General features: G+C 39.7%; 2 protein-coding genes across 2 annotated transcripts; both read left to right on the top strand.

The window, feature by feature from the left end:
* The first annotated feature begins 555 nt into the window (after positions 1-555).
* LOC143876546 (uncharacterized) lies at positions 556-8,244 on the top strand. Its single transcript, XM_077378257.1, has 6 exons — positions 556-984; positions 3,986-4,090; positions 4,202-4,363; positions 4,490-4,550; positions 7,314-7,438; positions 7,755-8,244. Exons 1-6 carry the CDS (start codon positions 601-603, stop codon positions 7,830-7,832), a joined length of 915 nt encoding a protein of 304 aa, XP_077234372.1. The 5' UTR covers positions 556-600; the 3' UTR covers positions 7,833-8,244.
* A 1,736-nt stretch (positions 8,245-9,980) lies between these two features.
* LOC143877327 (leukocyte receptor cluster-like protein) lies at positions 9,981-24,514 on the top strand. The gene is made up of 2 exons (XM_077379329.1): positions 9,981-10,905; positions 23,939-24,514. Exons 1-2 carry the CDS (start codon positions 10,247-10,249, stop codon positions 23,943-23,945), a joined length of 666 nt encoding a protein of 221 aa, XP_077235444.1. The 5' UTR covers positions 9,981-10,246; the 3' UTR covers positions 23,946-24,514.
* The last annotated feature ends 205 nt before the right edge of the window (positions 24,515-24,719 follow it).

The raw sequence follows: 24,719 nt of genomic DNA, 5'->3' as shown, positions 1-24,719 counted from the left end.
CGTCGTGGCCCAACAAATGGACGGTTTGGATCATCCTATGTCACGGGCCGTACAAAACTTTTTGAAAAATATGGTTTTATACAGCCACACATCATATAAATTCTCAAATATCATTTCCCTCTAAATTATGGAAACGGAAATAAAAATCCTAGAATAAAATCTTAAGCAAGAAATATTTTTTCGTCAATACATGCAGGGTCTTGGCAGGTCTAGTTAGAGATGTTAAGATCTTATTGGTGTGGCTTTGTAAGACAGTTCTATTTATCAATTGATTTATAATTCACTCTTAAGTTTTACTCTTGTGGACTTCATGTGTAAGATATGGAATTGTTTACAATCCTGTAAGCAATTTTTGTTGACTTTATATGAATAACAGAACATATGGTTTTGTACTCAGGCACATTTTAGGCTATACCAAAAAAGAAAAGACAAGCTAGGACCGTGCAAATAACAAAACATGGTTGTGCTGATATCGTTTCCCAAATGTTTTGGCAACGAGGCCATTCGGTACTTTAGAGAGAAATAAATATGCATACGGGCTGCGTCTTTCAACAGGCATCACACCCCTCTAAATTACACGAGTAAACCCAATTTTAGAAGATGGTAGAGAGAGCTCCTTCCGATTCAAAAGCGGATGAAAACTCGGGAAAATCGAGCTCCAGCGAAGAGAAAGACCTCGTAAATGAAGGAGGCGAAGTGATTTCAGAATACGAGAAGCAGAGAATGTCGAGAATTAAGGAAAACAGGGCGAGATTGGAAGCATTGGGATTGCCTAATCTTGCGTCTTCCTTATTGGGTTCGGTCCCAAAGCATCAGGGAAAGGTGAAGGGGAAGGCAAAGGGAAAGAAAAAGTTTGAAGGGAAAATAAGAGACGATGATGACGAATACCGACCGCTAGAGGAAGAAAATGGTGAGAGTTCGTCAAGCGAAGAGTACGAAGAGGAAGAGTTAAATGTTCGATTGCACCGAGGTTCGATTCGTAAGGTGGGTTTTATCTTCTCTTCCTTTCAAGTTAACTTTTTAATTATGTTTTTCTTTTTCTTTTTTATGAAGTTCATGTTTTGTAAGGTTTATGCATTATGTTTTTCTTTTTCTTTTTTACTGAAGTTCATGTTTTGTAAGGTTTATTTTGCCTAATCTTATTTTGTTGTTCTTTGATTGAAATGGGTAGCTGTTGGATAGTTTATTTGGCCACTATGCTTTAAATTTTCGGATTTACTTTGGTTAAGCCTTTGCATTTCGATTCATTTGTTGGGTATGCATTATTTGTACTTTATTTGGATGTTACTGATTTTTATCTTTATAGATTTTCAACTCTATTTGTGAAGAAGTGATTGATTTGTTGCTTTAGGGCTCTTTTCTTCAGCTTAGACCCCCGCACCCCCCTTCACTCCCTCTTCCTTTTTGAATGGTCAACTTAGGCCCTGTTTCTTATGTATTTTGGGAATTGATTGTGATTCCAAAACTGATTATTGGTCTAAGTTCCCTGACAAAATGTAGGTAAAAGACTTGTTGATCCAAATTGGGTATCACAGAGCTTGGGGTGGTGGTGTGGGGTGTGTGTGTTGGGGGGAACTGGTTGCCATGTCGGACGATAATTGGGAAGACACAATTGTTGCCGAACCCACCGCCAATAACTTCCGACATTCTACCATCAGCGAACAAACGGAAATACCCAAGATCTTGCACAAACAAGGTGGAGAAAATATTGCCAACAAACCACAACCTCAAAGCAAATTTAACCTGGCAGAACTCACCCCTAAAAGCTAGCCATTAGAGGGAGGGTGGCCATTCCATTATAACCCATCCCCATCCGTTTCACTTATTCGACCTGGGACTATTTGCTTTTGAATGGAACCCCAACAATCTCCCCCTCCATGCGGAAGCAATGTGGAAAATCTCGCCCCTCCACGCGGAGGCAACGTGGGAACCAAGAGATACTACACCGGGGTTTCCGTGATCTTCCCTGAGGGACATTCCCGCCCTCAGAGGCAAACTGGGGTTACCACACCCTAAGCTCTGATACCATTTGTAGGGAATTTAACCGTGTAGAACTCACCCCTATAAGCTAGCCATTAGAGGGAGGGTGCCCATTCCCTTATAACCCATCCCCATCCGTTTCACTTATCCAGCATGGCACTATTTGCTTTTGCGTGGAACCCCAACATCGGGTTAGTAATAGAACTCTTAATTGACTTGGTAGGGCAAAACTCAGATTCCGATGAAGGTAAAAGCTAGTTGACTTGGGAGTTTTTAAACGGTGCACCAATTACAAGTAAGAGGGGAAGAATTGTACTTTTGTTTTTTAGTCAATTGATGCAGGGTTGTGATGTCATAGTTTCTTTCAGGTAGTAACTAATCCCTAAGTTATATGTTAAACTGTTGTTTTGAAGGAATTTTCCGAATATTATTTTGTGTTAAACCAGTGAGAAACTTTGAAGAATTGATGGAGATGATTAAATGATTAAAATCTGCATAAACTGACGTCTATAATCAGAAGATGCTTTCCACCGTTGGAACATATCTCAACATGTACACCCGGTGCGCTCTCTGTGATGTTTCTTAGAAATAAATAACAAGCCTCTTTCCACCAGTATTGTTGTGATGGCAGTTCAATCGTTTGGTTTCTCTCGTAGAATTCCATTTTCTCTTTGTATGATACCGTTGTTCAAAAAATTTGTTCTATATGATATAAGCCACATAACTGCTTACCTATGCCCTGAAATTTCTCCTAACATTCATTGTGTTTTGAATGTGCTTCCATCTTCCTTCCCAACTGGTTTATCACAGACCAGCCACTGCCACACTTAACTGTGAATAAGATTTTGGAATCTTGATTTTTCCCATCCAATGGTGAGGGTGATCTCAAGTGCTGTATTCATACATTTTTCTAAGAGGCTGCATGCAGATAGATTGTTAAAGTAGCTTCTCCACAGATCATTCTAAGGCCCTGTTCGTTTCAGATTATGACAACCGATTGTCAGCCCTAAACCTATAATTGGACGCAAATTTAAATGTAATTTTGATTCCAATAATAGGTCTTGGACATACAATCGGTTGTCATAATCTGAAACGAACAGGGCCTAAATAGTTTCTATGCTAAACTAATTTATTATGAATTTCATTTGGTATTCTCTTTGGACACTGATCATGCAGTTATGATCTCTCATTTTAGTCATATGTTGGGTGTGCCAATTTGATACTGGCACTTTGTCATGGGGTGCTTTGTGAGGACTTCCCAAAATCTTATTTTTTTACACCGATGCTAACTTCTGAAATTGGGGTTATCTTCTCTTCTCATCTTCAACATTGGGTCTATAATTCACTACCTACTTTTCAAATTCAAGAATTTCTTCATGGTGCTCAACCAAGTTAATTGATGACTGCAGCAGGACAGTGTGGTACATAAAGTGTAGTCTCTTTTCAATGTAACTGTGAACATAGAATTGCTTCATATATGAAACGGGAATAGTTGGATTAGCACCTGAATGTTTATTTAGATTTATATAATATTGATTTGGAATATTTTTACCCATTTTACATGGATTATTCTCAATGGGTGAAGTATCCGTGTCGGACATGTGTCGGTTTACAATACTCCAGGATTCTTTGCGACACTTATCGCTTTTATCTGTTTTTTTTCCTGAATACTACTAATACCTCAACTTTACAATTACCGCATTTTTTTTCAGTTTATCTATCCTAATAATAAGCTTTTACATAGAATAAAAAGTTTGTATTTGCTTAGCCTATTTAAACTTTCAATATATTACTTGTTATAACCATATTATTATGTAAAAAAGAAAATTAAAATCTAAGAATTGATTAAAACATTTTGGTGAATCCATGAATCTTTCTTTTTGAAGTTTGCCAAATCTGACGCTCAATATCCGTGTTGGATTCCGACACTCGTAACTGTACTGATGCAACAATGATTTTTACATATGCAATCTCTTATTGAGATCTCTTTATCTTATTTTTTTAGGAAAAGAACAAAAGTCCATTGAATGCAACAAAGTTTAAGAAATTACCTGTTCAAAGGCTCGTGAATGATTCAGATACCATTGACGATGATATTTCTTTACAGCAGGTAGGTAACAGTGCATGCTTACAGAAATTTCGGTTTCCTTGTCAATTTTCCCCTTTATTTTTTAGATGGATGCTGCAGCTACATTTATACTTCTTCAAAATTCATACATAGGCCATTGCTCTTTCACTTGGAGGGCTACCTGAGGATTCAGGTGCTTTAGTTAGCGAGTCTCCTCTAAATTCTAGCACACACATGGATAATGCTGGTCTTAACCGAAGAAAAGAAGGTACCAAAGTGCAAGAAACTTTCGGAAGAAGGAAGAAAAGGAAAATGGTTCGTCTATGTGATTCTGCACGTCATCGATTTTATAAGAAGTTGCTTTGTTTTCTTTCTTAAATACCCTGGAATGCATTGATTGCATATTTACGATGTATTTCCCCCTCTTCTGTTTGTGGCCAGACTACCAGTCGAGTGCAAATGTCTGAAGATGAAATGATTGCATACTTCTTCTTGTTTGATGGTAAATTTTTTCTTACATTATTGGCCTTTTTTTGTTTAAGTACTGTAAAATGCGCATTTTCCAATAACCTTTTACTTTGACTGAATTTTTTCACTGGTTCATGCATTTTGCTCCAATTGAGTTATTTATGATCACTGTTGTGTTGTATTTGTAGCAAGCTTCAAAGACTGAGCACAGTTTTGTTTATCTAATTCTTCACCCTTGGTTGGTTCTGTTTAGGACCAGAATTATGAGTATTCCATTGTAAGTTTTTAAGATGGAAGAGTTGTGTTTAAAAAAATGAGGACCAGTTTGTTGGTATTTATCATAGTTACCGGAAACTTCCTAGTTGGATGGGAAGCTCGCTTCCCCATAACTCGCTTTGGAAGCTAAGTTCTTCTCGCTTCGCAAATTTCGGGGAAGCACGCTTCCCAGACACTTCCTGCACATTTCTTCTTAATTGAAAGTACTCTTCCCTTTTAGGTTATAATTTCTTCCTAAAAGAATATTTTCTCCTCTTGATAATGCCGAATGAGCGCATTTTTTTAAAAAAAGAGTGCATTTAAAAATTGAAAACTTAAGTTTCAAATGAAATTTATCTCAATTTTTTTCATAATTAGTTGTGAAGTCTTCTTTCTATTTGTAATCCTGACCTATATTAACCCTGCTTCCCTGAGGCTTATTATGTGCTTAATGTTGACTTTCGATGATGATTGACTCACATTTTCTCTTTACTTCCTTTAGAGCTTGTCCCACTTTCGCTTTCCCGTATCGCTTCTCTCGCACTCACTTCCCACTCTGGCAACTCTGGTATTTATAAGATTATAGTGTGTCACTCCCATTGGTTGTGTCATTGGAATGAGTGGCAGTAGGGTCTCTATCATTTGATAGGGCCCGCTTTGCTCCTGCTATTGAGAGCAGGCACTTTATAGTTTGTGTTTGCTATCTACCTTCCTCTTAGTTTTCTTCTCCAAAATTTTACCCTGCCAAGGTTTTTTTTTTTTTTTTTCTCTTTACATGGTGTTGGAACCTATAGTAAAAGCTACTTTCATAATGAATGTTGATTAAAAAAATTAGTCAATCACATTCTTAGTATCTATCTTGAGCTTTTTTAGGCTCTGTGAAGATTCAGAAGCAAATACGGACCAATATCTAGGTTCCGTTATCTCCTGAAGCCACAAGTGGTATCCCCGTGAGAAACTCACACGCCACACTGATTATCTTCTGTTGAGTTTTTGGTGCAGAAATATTGTCTTCTCCATCTGTCCTAATCCATTTGCCATTCAAAAAACAAAAAGTCCTAATCCATTTATCTCCATGCTATGCATTATTTTGAGACCCCTAGATAACTAATGATTACTGAACTCAGGCTCTCAGGGATTTTGCCGTTTGGATACGCGGATTTTAGAATCTTGGATTTCCTCAAAATTGTAGATGGGAGATGAGAGAAGAAAGAGACCAGCCGTCGTTTTCTGATTTCTTGCTCTTCTTTCCGACAGCAAGAGAGCAAGAGATCGTCCCATGTTTCCAGGTTTTAGAAATCGCAGGATGGGGAGTGATTTACCAAACCTGGATTTCTCACTTAAAATCCAAGAAACGATGTCAGTATAGTGTACAGCAGCTTGATCATGAACCTTCTTTTACACTGTTTTCAAATTAAAACCTGGACTCTAAAATCTGCGTATCCAAACGGCTCCTATGGGATTTTGACACTCCTTAGAAACGCTTCAGGGATTTGCTAACTAAGATACTTCAGATATTTCTTCATCCTGCTAGAAGATACTAGATTTATCCAGCATTCTCTTTACATACACCACCAATATGAAAATACAAAAAAGAATATGCATCTTTTCAACAGTGACATGCCGGGGTCACCATTGGCACACTCTAACAGTAGTTTTGCCATCCTTGATCTCCTCCTGCCATTCTGATCTAACTTGTGAATGATAAAAAATGAAGTAGATGCATGAATTTCTTTCGGTATATCTTCTTCACTAATGATATCATGGTTTTAAATTTCCACTGAAACTGACACCGAAACCGTAAGTGTAGTATTCGTATACTGTATTAGTATGTATTATATAATTATATTTATACAAATTGCATGCAAAATGCGGTGCATGCATGATATATAAATACTTATATGAATTACATGTGAAATTTGGTAGTTAATAAATTCTCAGACATGCGAGACAGTGCATGTCATTAGGTATTTGGTGTTTTTAAACCATTATAGATGGTTTTCTTGCTTATATGATGGTTTCTAAGTGTGTATTTGTGCTTATTCTAGCATCTCCGGAAGTTTCATCTTTAAATTCTATCATTTGCAGAGAAATTATATGGTGGCCGCCCTTATATGTAAAGGGCGGAGAGAGAAAATATCAACCACGTTGATTTTTTATCAAGGTAAAAGTAAAAAAAAAGGGCGGAGAGAGAAAATATCAACCACCTTGATTTTTGATCAAGGTAAAAGTAAAAAAAGAGGCTCATGTTGGATCAAAAATCAAGGGGGAGAGCTTTTTCTCTCTCTGCCCTTGTTGGTGGACGGTCGGCCACCATATAAAAACTCTCATTTGCATATGTTTGCATACGTTTCCTTTATTTTACAGGATTTCCACCGAAATTTCCAACCGAACCCGAAACGTTTCCATTTCCATGGTGAACGAAATCAAAACCGAAACCGAAATTTAAGATCATGCAGCTTTACCTACAATGTTGGGATTTCTTGATGTTTTGGTATTTCCTTCACAGTTTCGCTTGTGACTTACTGTGTTTTGTGTACAGAAGCAGGAAAGGGGAACATTACAGTTCGAGATTTGCAGAGGGTAGCGAAAGCCAATGATTTTGTTTGGACAGACAAGGAGGTGTTTGATATGATTGATTGCTTTGATGGTGATGGACATGGGAAGGTCAGTGCGCAAAATTTGTCGCTGTAACTTGTTATATCCTGGATCATTTTGGTACTGTAATCTCTCTTTAGGAAAATTGGCTGCACTGCCTTGGGTTTGTGGATTAAATGAAAAAATAAAAAAGCAGTCCATTTAGGTTAGACATTCTACAGAAAAAGACCAGGCTATATTTGTAGCACAATTTTTTGGATTTCATGATGAGCATGTTTCCAAATGATCGTGGATATATTCAGTCTTTGATCATCTATAATTGCCCAATGCTTGCCATTCAAAAATAAAATAAAATAATTGTCCAATGTTTTTTTTTTTTTTGCAGCTAAATTTGAGTGATTTTCGGATGATTATGTCACGATGCAACATGATCCAAGGTTCGGAAACTGTTGAGATGGGTTGATGTCACGAGTCATGGGAAGCTACTTCAGAAAATGTTAAGATGAGTTGATGTCACTGGGAAGCTATCAGCAATTGTTGGATGTGCATTCTTTTTTTTTGATGGGTCAGATGTGCATTCTTCGTCCATATCAAGTAATGCATGACAGGCAGCACAAATGGCAGTAGCAGTTGGTGAACGGGGTTTTCGGGCAGCGTCCGGAAGGAAAATTTATTTTCAGTTTCGTGCTAAGTGTATTCAGAAAATTTCCCGATGATGTAGTGGCATTGATATAAGCCGCGTATTAGGGTTACAGTTTGTATGGTTTTTTCTGTGTTTTCTTAGTCCCTAAAACTAAAATAGTGAAACTCTTCTTCCGCGGACCATGTAAATATTGTCTTCTTGCTTTTGTGTGATTGTGTTTCTCTTATTTTCATCCGCTTGTAGCATGCAAATCACGTTTGATTCTTGTTGAGAAGGTATTTTTCAGTTTTCTACATCTCAGGATTGAGTTTTTATATTTATTTTTTGTTTTTGCCCTACTCTAAGCTGAGGGCCCAACACAAGTTAAGGTTGAGAGAGTTGGCTTCAACCAATCAACCCAACCCAAGTTGCACCCTTTCTTCTTCATCTTCTTCTTTTTTTAACAAATGAACTTGATTATATTTTTAAACGGTACTTCACTTTCACTTAATTCATCATAATTGATGTAAAACCCATGAAAAAAATATATTTGTATACCTCATGTACGTGTTCCAATCAACAGAAGTGTCTCTTTAATATGGTCAAACTATTTCCAAAAGGTCCCCATTTTACGACAAAAGGTCGTTACTGTTTTACCCCCAAAAATGTCGGAAAAATGCTTTCCTCATAAAAACAAAAACCCTAAACATGCCCATGTCTTTTTCGTTTCTCTAGAGAGATTAGATCTTCATTAGTAAAGCCACTAATTGAATGCCAACCAATCTTGAGCAGTGGAAGCTCAAGAATTTATGAAATTACTAATTATGACAAAGAATGTAGTGATTTATTTGGTGGGTTTTGGATGGTTGTATTTGTTTTACATCTTGTTTTATTGCGAGCAACTATGGGTGCAACTCGGGTTGGGTCGGGTTGAGGCCAACCCGAACTCAACCCCAGGAACCATTTACTCGACCCGAACCCGACCCAAATTCCAGCCCTAGAACCCTTTTTCCCAACTTGAACCTGACCCGACCGGAGTTCAACCTGAATTTTTAAGCTTACTTTTGAAAAAAACGATAAAAAAAATGTCGGGTTACACTCAGGGTCGGGTTGCCCAAGCCCTCAACCCGAACCTAACCCAAACTCAACCCGGTTTGGGAAAACTCAACCGGAACCCGAACTCAACCCGACTTTTTGTTGAACCCGACCCAAGTTGCACCCATGTGTGCAATGGAAAAGAAAAACTTTAAGTGCACGTTTGGCTTTTAGGATTTTTTTTTTAATGATAAATAGGCTTCTCCAAATGGAGATGAGGGTGAAGTCACTACAAATCAGGAAACAAAATCTCGGAAACTAGTGCCTCCGGTGATGAGAAATTGCTAAACATTTAAAATAGGTTGATCCTAGAGTTTTTTGTTTCTTGATTTTTAGCAACTTCTTTTAAACGGAGACTAGTTTTTGGGATTTTGTTTCTTAATTTTTGGTGACTTCGCCCTCATCTCCAGTTGGAGATGCCAATTTATCATTAAAAAAAAAAAAAATCATGGCAGCCAAACGTCCCCTAAGGGCATGTTTTTATATTATGAATTTTTTTTCATGATAAACTTGTGTCTTGAAGTGGTGAGAGAGGGGTTGGGCAGGTGAAGTGGGTGAAAGTGAAGCAAAAATCAGGAAACTATTGTCTCCAAGTGGTTAAAAATCAGGAAACAAAAAACTCTACTCAAGATGGGAGGCGCTAATTTATCATGAAAAAATATCCTGGGTAGGGCAGGTGAAGTGGATAGCAGTGAAACAAAAGCCAGTGGTTAAAAATCAGGAAACGAAAAACTACTCAAGTTGGGAGGCAGTAATTTAGCATGAAAAAAACAAATCCTTGGTAGGGCAGGTGAAGTGGATAAAAGTGAAACAAAAGTTACAAGAAGTGGTGAGAAAAAATCCTGGCTGCCAGGCACGGGCTAAGATTAAAAAATTCAGTGAGATGATTTTTTCACTGAATTTTATCTCATTCCATCGTCACCCAATAAAAAAACAGAGGAATCCAAAACGGAAACCCTAATTTCCTATTCTTGACCTCCAACCATCCGTTTCCTCCTCCTTTTACCGGGATTCCAATTTGTTCCTCGTCAAACCTGAAATCCCCACGAAAACCCTTCCTTTTCCTCTTCTGCAAACAGAATACTGGACACAAAAAAGAAAATCTCTATAGAACAAAAAAATCCCTCGCTGTTTCGATTATCATCCGAAGAGAGAAGAAAATGGGAGGGCATGGAGGTCTGAACATCCTCCCTCAAAAGAGATGGAACGTCTACAGAAACGATAACAGGGAGAAAGTCCGCCGCGACGAAGAAGCTGCAGCCAAAGAAGAACAGCTCAAGCGAGAACAATCCAGAAAGCGTGACGCCGAATTCCGCCTCGAGAGACTCAGAACAACCCGCGGCGTGGTTCCTCCTCCAATTATCCCTAACCCTAATCCCTCTCTTGAATTTTCCGAAACAAAACACATCAATCTCTTCCAAGGCCTATCCAATTTCCCCAATTTCGGAGAATCCGAAAACCCTAGAAAAGACGAACCAAACAAGAAGCAGAGGAAGGAAGAGAGAGAATCTATCAAGGCCGTTGTATTACCGGAGGATGAGAAGTTCCGGCTAGGTTATGGGGTTGCAGGAAAAGGCGTGAAGGCGCCTTGGTACCTTTCGAGGCCGTCCGATGGTGCTGATGCTGATGTGGCGGAACGAGATTTGAATGGTTCTGGATCGTGCCGGCCGGAGAAGAAATTGGGTAAAAAGACATTGGATGAATTGAGAGAGGAGAGAGTGAAGAGGGAAAGGAGAGAGAAGGAAAGAGAACGAGCTTTGATGTTTGGGAAGAACAAGAGCAGAGGCGGAACTGCTGAGAAGCTCCTAGGGTTTTCTAGGTAATGCGTTATGTGTACTTAAATATGCTTTTTGTCTTTGTTTAAGGATTCTTTTAAGGGGCTCTTATATAATTTGAGAACTCTTGTGCCCACCAAAGATTATGAACTCTGGTACATTGTAGAATTCTTATGATTTACTTTTGTTTCTGCATTTGGATATGCATTTTGTAAATTATATATATGCATGTGTTATCTTATTGTGTGAGGTTTATTCTGCCTTAATTAACAGAATGGCAGCCATTGTCACATAGTAATACAAGTAGCATTTCATGTTTTCGTCATTCTCTTGAGTCAGTCTTGCTACAGGCATGGGTCATAATTTGAAGGCCTGGCTAATATGATATTTTCTTCCATCTGGCAAAGAACTAATCTCTGAGAGGGATAGGTGTGTTTTTGCTGGTAATGTTGTTCATCCAATTTGTTCTACTCATTTATTTTGAGGCGAGATAACTTTTAGTGTTATATTGTGTGTGAATCGACTTTGAACTTCACATGGCTGTGTGTTATTTAGTTCTCTATGTTTCACTTTCCGTCTTGTCCTTGGTTTGAACGCTATTACTTATGGTGGGAGATGGTGGACAATAGGTTGAGGGGTCGGACACGGATTAGTTTCTAGCATGCCCTACTTGATGGGTTTGTATTGCCATATGAGTTGAGAGTTAGCCATGATTTTTTTGAACGGTAAGAGATAGCCGTGATTGATGTTGGTTTTTAGTCTACAATTGAGGCTGGGGGTATATTTTGTTCTCCCTGAGGAGACGATGTCCTTTGCATGTTTTCTAGATGTAGGGACAGGTTCACATCCATGTACTGGAGTTCAAAGTGCCTGAGTCTGCCTGTCTTATTCATCATATGTTAGTTGCCCCTAAATCCAATTTTGCTTAAGGCTTATTTATCTACATATTATGGTAGAGCTAGTTGTTGTGGGCTCAAGTAAGAAAAAATGAAATGGTTTTTTGGAAACCCACTTGTTCGAATCAATCTTAGAGAAACAGGTCTAGGACGGAATTGGAAATATGATGGCTCATGCAGCAATTGATGCCTGCTGACTTTGGTGAGTTCAGATGATTAATTCTCAACTTTTAGAGTCAAGTGGTTGTTCTTTATGTGGATTCTGCATGTGTTTTGGACCCAATCAGGAGCTTGCATTTTGCAGTGCACTAGTGTGTCCCTCCATTTATTGTGCTGTTGTGATTCATGGAGCACTTGACGAGATGACTTTTTTTCCATATCAGGGGATCTGTTACAAGGTGATTAGCCACCACCTTTTCCTGTTTATTCCAATCACAAACGTTGTTACTTCGCGTTCACTTTTCACATCTTGGGTTTCCATTTGAACATTTTCCTATTATAGGTTAAGCATTCCTTTTTGTTCGGGTATGCTTTACTGCACAAAGATATATATATATATATATATATATATATATATATATATATATATATATATATATATATATGAGAAAACGGTTCCTACAGATAAGTTTGCTTCTGTCCAAGAATGCTTCGAGTGCTATAATGGTAAAGTTATATGGCAGCCTCTCTTTCGTCGGAACTTTTTTGACCGCGAGCTGCCATCGGTGAACAATCTATTTCAGCTTCTTGCTGAGACTTACGTCAGTGGCAAGGGGGATGACAAAAGGTTGTGGGTAAACACTTCTTCAGGTAGATTCTCGGTAAAGTCATTTTACAACAGTATGGTGTCTGTTGGAGGCAATGCTGTGGCAGCAAAGGTGTGGAAATCTGCGGCGCCCCCTAGAGTTTGCTTCTTCGGATGGTCAGCCATTAGAAATAGGATCCAAACAGTGGATTTCTTGCGAAAGAGGCATATGCTGATTATAGATCACTGTTCTATGTGCCTTGAATCTGGGGAGACTGTGGATCACCTTTTCATTCATTGTCGAGTAGCTAGGGAGGTCTGGGGGAAGATTCTAGTAAGATTTGGCATCAATTGGGTGTTCCCCTCCGGCTTGCAAGATTTGATTGTCGGATGGAAATGTATACCATGGGGCAGAAAAGGCAAGAGTTTGTGGTGGCTGACACTCATGGCATTCTTATGGGTCATCTGGAAAGAAAGGAATTCCCGAGTTTTTGTAGGGAAATCTAAATCTCCGCTTTTACTATTTATTCAGGTCATTACTCTGATTATATCTTGGGCAAGGGCACTCCCTTTATTCAGATTTGTGTCGGCCTATGACCTGTGGGAAGGGTGGACATTGGTCTGCGAGAGTCAGGAAACCAGGCCTGTTTTAACCCCTAAATGGAGCCCCCCTACTGCCGGAATCGTTAAATTCAATTTCGATGGTTCCAGTATGGGGAACCCTGGACCAGCTGGGATTGGGGGTGTTTTAAGAGATAGTAACGGTGTAGTCCTCCAGGCTTTTTCGGGGCCCATCGGTAGGGCTGATTCGAACGAGGCAGAGGTCAGGGCAGTGCATCAAGGCTTTTTAAGTTTGTTAAAGGGGCGCTCAGTTAGATGTGTGGTGGAGGGGGACTCGTTGAATGTTATAAGATGGCTCAGTGGCTCGCGGGATCCCCCTTGGCGTTTTCTTCAATATTTTGATGAGATAAAAGACCTCGTCCAAGATATGTCGGTATCTTTTCAGCAGGTGAGAAGATCGGCTAATGAGGTGGCTGATAAGTTAGCAAAAGATGGAGTGTCAAATCAAGTTCTCACTCTTTATGATTTTCTCCCTCCTTAATTTCATCTCTCAGCAGTTGTTGTATTTTGTTTTTGTTTCTCTTCTAGTTCTGTAAGGGGGACTCCCTCAGTCTTCTTTTTTATATCATACGACCATTCAAAAAAAAAGAAAACGGTTCCTACACATATGTGTAGATAAGTTATCTACACACTAGCTTAAAATACATTGGGGGCCACATTATTTGGGTGATCCAAACCATTCATATTTAAGGCCCTCACATAGATAGGGTGTCCACAAAAAATCAGATCCATAGGATCACCCTAACCATTCGAACTGTGGAGGCAAAAAATGGACTAATTTGTGAAGGTTTAAAGACATTAATTTTACCTCCACAAATCGTAGGGTTGGGATGATCCTATGGATCTGATTTTTTGTAGACACCCTATCTATGTGAGGGCCTTTAAAATGGATGGCTTGGATCACCCAAACAATGTGGGCCCCCACTGTATTTTAAGCTAGTGTGTAGAGAACTCTCTACACATATGTGTAGGAACCGTTCTCTCTCTCTCTCTCTCTCTATATATATATATATATATATATATATATATATATATATATATATATATTCTTTTCGAAGATTTAGTGGTTTTTGAAGTGCATTTGATCTTTTTTATAGAAGCATATATGATTTTTGCATGGAAATATGCATCAGAAATCAAGGGAGAGGCGGGGAGAGAGGATATATCAAATGTTCATTTTTGGACCAGAGGCGCACAATGGGTAATAACCACCTAAAGAATAATTCGGCGGGAACATATTGTTGAATAAAACCATAAAGAAAGTGTCCACCCGAAGTTAGTTAAGAATGTTTAAATGCTTTGAAAATTTATAAAAGTTATTAAAAATTAAGAAATGAACTTCTTGCAAAAGGTATTTTAGGAGTGAAGATAGCCCAAGTGGAGAGGGGTTCTGATTAGTGGGATGCTAAGTGGTCCCATTGATTCTTTTGTCACTGTCGAGGCTAGACATCCTACCTTAAACTCTAGGTTGAAGAAGGATGGAAGGGTAAAAGTGCGCAGGAAGTTTGGGAGATTTGGCTTTGCAAGCCCCTCCCCCTCCCCCTCGCCCTTCCATATTGTAAATAGCTCATATTTTTTACGTAGAAGTAAAGAAAAAAAAATTCCAAGCGTCATTTGGTTGACTGTAGTTTGAGAATGAAAATGGGGAGGAAGAGATGTAGAGTAGATTCTAAAATGGTGTAAAACTCCTTTGAATAACTGTAAAATTGACTAAGGTAAATCAGTAACAATAGCTGATACTGGAACCTACCCTGCAATGAAAAAAAAAACTTGCAAAATCAGTCATCAAAGTAACTACTGGTTAATATTTTTATTGAAGGATTACATTAATCAAAAATCAAAACCCACTGTAAAAACCCCTCTGCAACAAAAATCAGAACCCAGAAATCAGAAATGAGAACCCACTCTGCAATAGAAATAAGAAATCAGAACCCACTCAAAGTAACTGCTGGTTGATTTGGGTTACTCTAATAAGAAATCAGAACCCACACTGCAACAAATTAAAAAACTGATCTCTATCCCAAAGAACAAAAGCCATACTCTCAAACCAGATGCCTTCGTCATATGCTCCATTTTCACAAGAAGGTACCACCCTCATGTTCTTGGGATAGAGAGTGCAACCCTGACCGAACCCCAACCCGACTTTTCACCTTTTTCCTCTCGATTTGAGAGGAAAGAGGAACGGCATTTAATTGAAAAAATAAGGACCGACAGGGACTGTTGTCCTGCCAGGGAAAACCTACCAAATTGCTCTGGGAAAGAGAAAATGACATCATTTTCTACCTCTATCCTAGTGATTCCTAATTTCAGTGGCATCCAAATGGACCCTTGGTGATTTCACGATTCCCCCCATTTTCTCTTTTTCAGACCCATTGATTCTGGCATTGCTTCTCGCATTTGCTTCCTACTCTGGTAACTATGGGATGAAGAATTGAATCAACTGGTTGAGGATATATGGATCCATAGATTAGGGTGGTTCCTCACATAGTTTTAAAACTCCCCTGTGTCATCATAACTTTCCAGACGAGCTGCAACCAATGCGTGTTATACAACATGATATCGATCTTGTGATGGGATTCGTATTGCATAACTTACGGACCTACTGTATGAATCCAACTGAACATGCAAAGATGAAGATGCAAGTGGAAGACTTGTTAAGTAAGGGTTTCATTCGCGAGAGTCTTATTCCATTGACAATGCTCGTCAAAGAAAGATGGATCTTGGAGTATGCATCGTAAAATTACTAATAAGATCACCATTAAGTGCCATTCCAAAAAAAAAAAGATCAGCATGAAGTATCGATTTCTTATTACTCATCTTAACGGATGTAGGACTTGCTTTCGGGTTTTACAATTTTTTCTAGGATCGATTTACAGTGTGGATACAATCAAATTAGAATTCAACATGGTGTTGAGTGGTAGACAATTTTTAGGATGAAGGACTATATGATTGGTTCTTTTTTTTTTTTTTTTGAATGGTAACAGAATGCATTAAAAGAAGACTGAAAAGGTCCCCCTTCAAGTACAAGGACACATATACAAACCAAGAAAACAGAGACAACCCCACCATTACACAATTAGGGCGGTAAAAAATCAAAAAGTTCTAAAACTTGCTTAGAAACTCGATCTTTTGCCAACTTATCTGCGATCGCATTAGCAGATCTTCTCGCATGCTGATATATAATCGAAAGCCCTTCCGATATGTCTTTTATCTCATCAAAGAACCGGAGAAATCTCCACGGAGGAATCGATGAGCCCCTGAGCCACCTTATAACATTAAGCGAATCACCCTCTACAATGCAACTGCCTAACCTATTCCTTTCCATACGCAAAAAGCCCTGATGAACTGCTCTTACCTCAGCTTCACTCGAATCAGCTGTCCCAATCGGACTGGAATAAGCCTTAATGACCTCTCCGGCGCAGTCTCTCAGGACACCCCCTATCCCGGCTGGGCCAGGATTACCCAAACTAGAACCATCGAAATTTAACTTTAAGAGCCCATCAGGGGGAGGATTCCAGGCCTGAATAATAACATCAACATTTTCCTTACTATTACAGACTACTCTCCAACTCTCCCAAAGTTCGAAAGCCGAAACAAATTGGAAAAGCGGAAGAGCCCTAGCCCAAGAGATAGTTAAAGCAATGGCCTTGATAAACAGAAAATAAGAAGATTTAGCTTTACCTTCAAAAACTCTATTATTCCTTTCGATCCACAGAACCCACAACGTGGCCACCAATGAGAGCCACCATAAAACCTTTCCTTTTTCCCCCCAAGAATTACAGGACCAACCTTCAAATAAATCTTTAAGAGTGGAAGGAAAAACCCAATCAATTCCAAACCTGGCTAATATCCTGCCCCATACCTCACGGGCGACTTTGCAGTGAATGAAAATGTGATCTACCGACTCCCCTGATTCTATACACAAAGCACAATGATCAACAATTATCATTTTCCTCTTGCTCAGAAAGTCCACCGTTTGGATCAGACCGCATATCGCTGACCAGCCGAAGAAACAAACTCTTGGAGGAGCCTTGATTTTCCACATCCTTGCTGCCATTGGATTTTCCTGATAAGGAACCAAGCCCTTATAAAAAGACTTTACTGAAAAGAAACCGGAAGAATCGAAAACCCACAGCCTTTTATCCACCCCTGATAAACTGATGTACGTCTGTTCCAGGACCTGGAAGAATCTGAGCACCGAAGGCAGTTCTCTATAAAAGAAATTCTTCCGAAAAGTAGGTTTCCAAATAACTTTTCCAGCTATTCTCTCAAAGCAATATTTCACTAACGCTGACTTATCTACAGCAACTAAGAAAAGATCAGGGAATAAATCTTTTAAAGGGGAAAGAGAGCACCAACGCATGGACCAGAAAGAAATCCTATCTCCAGAATACACTCTATATCTGACACCATGATCGAAACTGGAACTTAAACATAGAATATCCCGCCAGATTGTCACTCCAGGTTTGCCAAAACAGTTTAAAGAACGCCAGTTATCTGGTTCAGCACCATATTTTCCTGATATTACTTAGCCCATAGTCGCGATTGCTCCTCTCCGAACCGCCACAACCATTTCCCCATTAATGCTTGATTAACCTGCTTTATCCTTCTAATACCGAGGCCTCCTCCTTTGACTGGCATGCAGACATTTTTCCAACTAACTAAGCCAAAGACTTCTTCTTCTCTGATCCCCCCAACAAAAATCTTCTATGAATCTGTTCAATACGCTTGACAACACTCACAGGACATTTAAATGAAGATAACTGATAAATGGGAATATTAGACAAAACTGCCTTAATCAAAGTTAACCTTCATCTTTTAGAGACCAAATTCCTTTTCCAAGTATCAAGTATTCTTTCGATTCTTTCCACAATGGGATCCCACGCACATTTGTGAGGTCTTCCCATCCCCAACGGGAGGCCCAAATAAGAAGAAGGCAACCTTTCTAAGGGGCAACCCATAAGATTGGCTAGGCTAGCGGCTTCTGCCTCTTCAACATTCACAGCATACAACCCTGATTTTGAGAAATTTGATCTTTGCCCTGTAACTTTCTCATAACATCGGAGAATCGCCTTAAGGTTAAGAATCTTCGAAACCTGAAGGGAGCTAAAAGTAAAGTGTCATCCGCGAATTGTAAGTGCGATACCTCAATCCCATTCTGGCTACATTTAACCCCAGAGACAAGACCCAAAGATCTTCCTTTCTCCATCAGCAGACTCAAAGCTTCGGCTACAATCACAAATAGAAATGGAGATAAAGGATCCCCTTGGCGTAAACCTCTCGAAGATTTGAAAAAACCTTTTGGAGAGCCATTAATAAGAATGGAGAAACAGGCCGAAGATAAACAACTTCTCATCCAACCCCGCCATTTATTACCAAAACCCATCATTTCAAGAAAATAATCTAAACAGTGCCATTCCACTCTGTCATAAGCTTTTTCCATGTCCAACTTGCAAATAACACCTTCCTCACCTGTTTTTGCCATCCAATTCACCATCTCATTTGCCACCAACGAGCAATCCAATATCTGCCTCTGAACAAAAGCACACTGATTCTCGGAGATAATAAGAGGAAGGACCACCTTTATACGATCCGCCAACACTTTTGACAAAACCTTATTAAGGCAACCCACAAGACTAATTGGCCTGAAGTCAGAAACCTTCACAGCACCTTTAATTTTTGGCAAAAGAGCAATAAAGGTGGCGCCAGTTCCTCTTTCCAACTCCATGCCTTCGTAAAATTCTCGGGAAAATGACATTTTATCTTTCTTCACACTCTCCCAACATGCCTGAAAGAAAGCTAGGCAAAAACCATCCGGCCCCGGAGCTTTATCACGATTCATCGAAAAAACCCCTCTCCCCACCTCCTCCGAAAATTGCCTTTCCAATGCCGATTTATAATTCTCATCAAGAGATTTAAAAACCACCTCATCTAGCCTAGGCCTGACTAGTTCTTTCGAAGAATATAACGATCTGTAATAGTCCACAATTTCCTTGGAAATCACATCCTTGCTATAAGATAAAGTTCCATTAACCTCCAAAGCCTCGATTCTATTGTTTCGTCTCCTAGCACTTGCAATGCTGTGAAAGGAAGCAGTGTTTTTATCACCCTCCTTTAACCAATTTACTCTGAACTTCTGCCTCCAAGATATTTCTTCCTGCAATAGAAGAACTCTGTGTTCCTCCTTTGCTCTTCTCAGATCATTCAAATCCTCCTCTGAGGTTAACCCTCCCTCATCAGCCAAAGAAATATCCTTGATTCGATTTTGTAACCATAATTTCCTCTCAGAGATTGCCCCTAACTTGTGGGAATTCCACTCTTTGAGTCTCTTTTTCACAAATTTGAGTTTCTCCCTTATAATAAAATCCGCCGCCCCTTCAACCTTGTATGATACCCACCATCCCCCCATCATCTCTTCAAATTTCGGAATTTCTAACCACGCTAAATCGAACCTGAACGGAGAATGGCCCCACGAATCCAGTCTTGGAAGCCAACAAAAGCGGGCAATGATCAGAGACGGAATGGACGAGCGCCTTCTGGCACACCTCCGGGAAGAGGGATATCCAATCTGAACAAAACAAAAAACGATCTAAACGACTTTTACTGGAATTTCTGGACCAAGAAAATTTAGCCCCCATCATTGGAATATCAAACAATTCATTCTCAGCAATGAAGTCTGAGAAATCAACCATATTCTGAGTAGATCTTCTACACCCCAGCCTTTCTTCGACACATCTAATTTCATTAAAATCTCCCCCCAAACACTAAGGATTAACCCATTTACTTCTAACTATAGTAAGTTCCTCCCACAGCTTTTGCTTTTCCACCCTATCTGTAGGACCATAAATACCGGAGAAATTAACCAAAATTGATTCTCCCACCTTTCTGAGAACTATTGAGACAGAAAACTTGCCTAGCCAAGAATCTTGGATCTCCCATTTTGATTGATCCCACATAAATAATATGCCTCCTGCAGCTCCAACTGCATCCAAAGATAAGCAATCCCAGTTCGCATTTCCTCCTAAACTCTTGACTATAGCTCTGTTAACTGCCCCCATCTTCGTTTCTTGGATACATACTAAAACAAGCTTATTAATTTTTACTACTTCTTTAACCTGAGCCTTTTTTTCTAAGGACCCCAAACCGTTTACATTCCATGATATTATCTTCATGGAAAACCAGATGACTGAGATACACTTCCCCTAGGGTAATTTCTCCTATGACCCCTCAAATTTCGAACATCCTGCTTACTAGCGGCAAAGTCTCCATAATTCACATCTGATTTTAATTTTGCTAACTCCCGTAGCAACTTCCTAACCCCTTCAAAGCTTGAAGGATCAGAACAAAACCGCTGATCCATTTCTCTTCCCTCCGCAACTCTGAACATATTCCTCAGCTTTCTTCCGGACCTGAATATGACAACCCCAAAACCCTGCGCTAGTGGATATGATATGATTCACAAAAATCTCTAAAATTTCATATTTAGGGTCAACCCAGGAAATGGGTCTTAGATTTTCCTCCACACCTATAACCAAAGCTAGGCTATCCCTATCTGAAGTGGCCCGGGTGGATGACTCACAACCTCTATATGCTTCCTCATCCATGTTCTCCCATCTATCGATCTGCGCAATACCAACCGACGGATCACTGGAACAGAGAGAATTTAAGCCCTGCTCTGCTGATTCCAACCATAATTGACCATGACATACTCCCTTTAATGAATCAAAGCCCCTGCGGTCCTCCCCGGAGTTTTGCATCGATTCACTTGGAACAAGAGAAATATTGCCCGGTTCTGTAGATTCCAACCAATATTGGCCCTGGCACACCCCCTGTAATGGACCAAAACCCCCTTGACCATCTCCTAATCTTGGCACATCATGGGAAATATCAGTAAAATCGTCGATGAGGTTTACAAATAGACGAGAGTTCCCAAAAGTGCCCTTATCGCCGTGCATGACAATACTAGATTCTGGAAGCTTGAGAAGGGGCTCGACAGACTCCGTCAAAAGAATCAACGGAGAAGAAGGACTGCAATCACCGCCTTTTAAAAATCCCTGATGGACTTCACCGCCTTTTAATAATCCATGATGGACTTCACCCCTTTTCGATGTCCATGCCATCTGAATAGGCGAAAGCCCATAACAATAACTTTTTGGAAAGCCCATCACATTTCGCGGGCTCCGGGTTTCCCAAGAAGAAAGATTAAAAGAATCGGACGGAGGGGGACTCTCCAATCTAATCAACGGAGGTGCAACAACAAAGGGATTTGAAAAGAGAAAAGCTGTTTTCCGCCGAATGGGAGAGCATTCACCGCACGACACGTCTCCCAGCCACTGTAACCCAGAATCTTCGTACTTATCTCTTGTCACATCTTCCAAATTTCTCACGCTATCTCTAGCAATAGGAGACACGTAGCTCGGTAGGTGAAAAGAGGAAGAAGCGCCTGTTAGCCCCACTGTCCCTTGTTTGCTACCGAGTGCCACCATCTTCTCTGGGGGACCCATTCCAGAGCAACTGAGAGAACCCGACCAAGGTTGCTGAAATAAAGCTGTTGTTTCCTCCGATTGTCGAACATTATATACAGATGGGTGAGTGAAACTTCTTGACGCCAACACCCAATGTACTGTTTCATCAATGCAGACCGAAAGCTTTATAGAATCTGGGGCTGATAATGAAGTCATAAGCAGGATCAACGCTTTCTCATAGCCGCCACCTTCAACACAGGAACCATCTGTTGCCAAGACTCTTCCAATTCAACATCCTATCTTTCTGAAATTTTCCACTAGCCATGCATGGGGAGGAAGACCTTCAATCGACCACCACGAAGAAGTAAGAGTCCCTAAAAATCTATCCTTCCAGTCACATAACACTTCAAAAGGGTTATCCTCTGCATTAGACCATTGTAACCTGCAATCAACATTCGAAGAATCCGGAGAGGAAGTTATAGCGAACTCCCCATTAGCAATCTCCAGGACCTCATATTTTGCTGAAGTCCCCGAAGATTTCTCTAGCCACTTCTTCAAGGGCGGCGGGCTTTATTAGTAAGGCAACGAAAGGCTACTTTAAATGGAAGAGTCATCCAAAGTTGGATAGCTACACCAATTGGCAATGGATTTTCAATGTTTCAATCCAAATCTCTACAAGCAATGCATCTGCATTCATTCGTCGGAGACAAATGATTTCAAGTTGTGGAGAATGATGGGGACCCGCCTCCATGATAAAGAAAAGGGTCTAAATCTGATACTGGAGTCCATTAGAAGTGCCTTAGGATTTTAGTTTATTTGGAAGGGTATAACTATCTTTTATTTTACTAGGGGGCATGACTGTATTGGTCATATTGAGAATTTTAATTTAATGTAATTGGGAAGGTACCATTCAAAAAAAAATAAAAAATGGAAGGTATAATCGCTTGCATAAGACTCAAGGGCGGCGGGATCTATTAGTAAAGCAACGAAAGGCTACTTCAATTTAGGGAAGAGCCGGAAACTCGAGAGGGTCGCCCACTGCCATCTCACGATCTATTATAAAGGAAAGTAGCCTCTTTGGTGGTTCGAATCAACGTCGTGAGCTTTTAATTGCATATATGAAAACAGTGTCTTCTTTTACACTTGTCAAGTTCAAGATTGGATCTTACGCCAATGGTTGCCGGCCGCACAGGCTCCGTTTCGGGTAAGCGACGTAGGACCAACATGTTAGTGTTTTTTTTTATTTTCACACATCAGGGTTTTTAGGGAGCCCAAGTCTCTAGTAAGTCATGGGAGAAATCTGTGTGTGTGTGTTGGGGGGGGGGGGGGGGGGGGGGGGGGGGCAGAAGGAGGAGAGAAGATTCAGTGTGAATTCCATTGATAGAGGAGCAGACCCTCTAGGTGGATTCGTAGAGATCAAAGGTAGATTCCTTTGATATCAATGTGTTTCTTCTCTTGCTGGATTCCTAGACAACCAAAAGTGAATTCCATCCTGAAAATATATCCCTTCAACCTATCTTACATATTAAGATCTTTATTTTGTGTCTCCCGATTGTTGTTTTAGCCTTTTCCTCTTAGTTCTTTATTTTCTCCATAGTTCATCCAATAGATTTTCTGTTTCCAATGTTCTAGTTACCTTGGACTGTAATCAATTGTTTCCAACGCCACAAACAGTTTTTTTTTTTTTTTTTTTTGGGTTCTAAATCTGTGTTTTCTTTGTTTGAGAACCCTGCATTTTTAGATCTGCAATTCCCTGCAATTGTTCAGAACTTTCTTTTGTTATATATTCCTTTCCATAGGCTTCCAACATAACTCGTAATAAACCCCAGTATTGATTTAGCCCCCTTTCTTTTTCGTGAAGCCTGGTCCCATAAAAAACAATTTTATGGTTTTGTATGTGAAGATTAAGAACATATCAAACGTTGACAGCAATAACTGCCTGAAGAATACTCACACAACGAGAACACCAAAGCCGAATTCCATAAAAAAAGACAGCAATAACTGATCAACCATATTGTTGATGCTTGATGAGCATGAGAAGTATCAATAGCTGTAGCTTCATTTTCCTCACTGAAGAATATGTTCTTGAAACTTTTTTATGCTATATGTGTCCACATGTTTCTTTGATGTGGACTTGTTTCTGTAACTTTTGAGCATGTTTTATTTTATGTAGACATTGTGTTATGTAATGTGACTTGTTTTATGTTTGGACATTGTTACTATTTTATGCATTACCAGATTAGCGCTATACTACTTTCAAAAGAATAAAAAAGCTCTATTTTTTGTTAATATATAAATTTTCATGAAAATGGTTATCAATATCAACCAAACAACACAATTTGAATTCCAGGAAATAGAAGGATGTCAACCAAAGAGGTGTCTACTCACAAAAAAGTTTACCAAAGATTGCAGCTTATGTTTTATGTTTGGACATGGTTTAAAGTTTCAGAAATACAGTATGTCCCAGACCCATCGGAATCCATTTTGTATCAAACAGTATAGTCCCATGCATTGTATCAGATATGCTCTATTTTTTTGACACAACAGAACACATATCAGACAATAGAAACATGTCTTTATGTGCATTGTACCACTAGAAGCATAGGCTACTCACAAAAAAGCTCTACAATTGAGAGATTCTGAACCAAGGACAGTACACAATAGTAATCAGTAGCAAGGTCAAGTTACCGTGAAAGTGGCAGAAAGTGCCACAAAAGTGCGATCATGGCAGCAGAAATGCACTAAACCTCTGAAGTTAAGTGGGCTTGGGTGAGAGTAGTGCTAGAATGGGTGACCTGCTGAGAAGTTCTGGTATTGCAATAATTGCATCCTTGTCTCTCTTTTTTTATGTTTATTTTTTTCCTTTTTTTCATTTTAAAATTTAAAAAAAAATTATGAAAGTGCAACCTGAGTTGCATTTTCCTCACTTCCTAGGATTTTGGATAGCGTGGTATTTATGTACCTAATCATGCTACTTAAGTTTTAGTTCAAAAATGCCCAATCAAGCATTCTATCATAGGGCTGGCAACGGGGCGGGGCCGGATGTTGCATTCCCCGTCCCTATCCCCGCTTCGGGGATGATGGGGAATCCCCGTCCCGCGGGGAATACCTAATCCCCATCCCCGCCCCAC

The sequence above is a fragment of the Tasmannia lanceolata genome, unplaced genomic scaffold (genome assembly GCF_043159265.1).
Source record: "Tasmannia lanceolata isolate RefF3 unplaced genomic scaffold, GAP_Taslan_0.1 ptg000005l, whole genome shotgun sequence".
NCBI lineage: Eukaryota > Viridiplantae > Streptophyta > Magnoliopsida > Canellales > Winteraceae > Tasmannia > Tasmannia lanceolata.
Note: the sequence above shows the minus strand (reverse complement) of the source record. Positions and strands in the feature narration are given on the sequence as shown.

What these genes read in the sequence shown, in the direction of transcription:
- LOC143876546 (XM_077378257.1), top strand. Translation starts at nt 601, where the DNA reads ATGGTAGAGAGAGCTCCTTCCGATTCAAAAGCGGATGAAAACTCGGGA. An exon ending in ACCGAGGTTCGATTCGTAAG is followed by an intron (nt 985 to 3,985) that starts GTGGGTTTTATC and finishes TTATTTTTTTAG; the next exon opens with GAAAAGAACAAAAGTCCATT. An exon ending in GAAGGAAGAAAAGGAAAATG is followed by an intron (nt 4,364 to 4,489) that starts GTTCGTCTATGT and finishes GTTTGTGGCCAG; the next exon opens with ACTACCAGTCGAGTGCAAAT.
- LOC143877327 (XM_077379329.1), top strand. Translation starts at nt 10,247, where the DNA reads ATGGGAGGGCATGGAGGTCTGAACATCCTCCCTCAAAAGAGATGGAAC.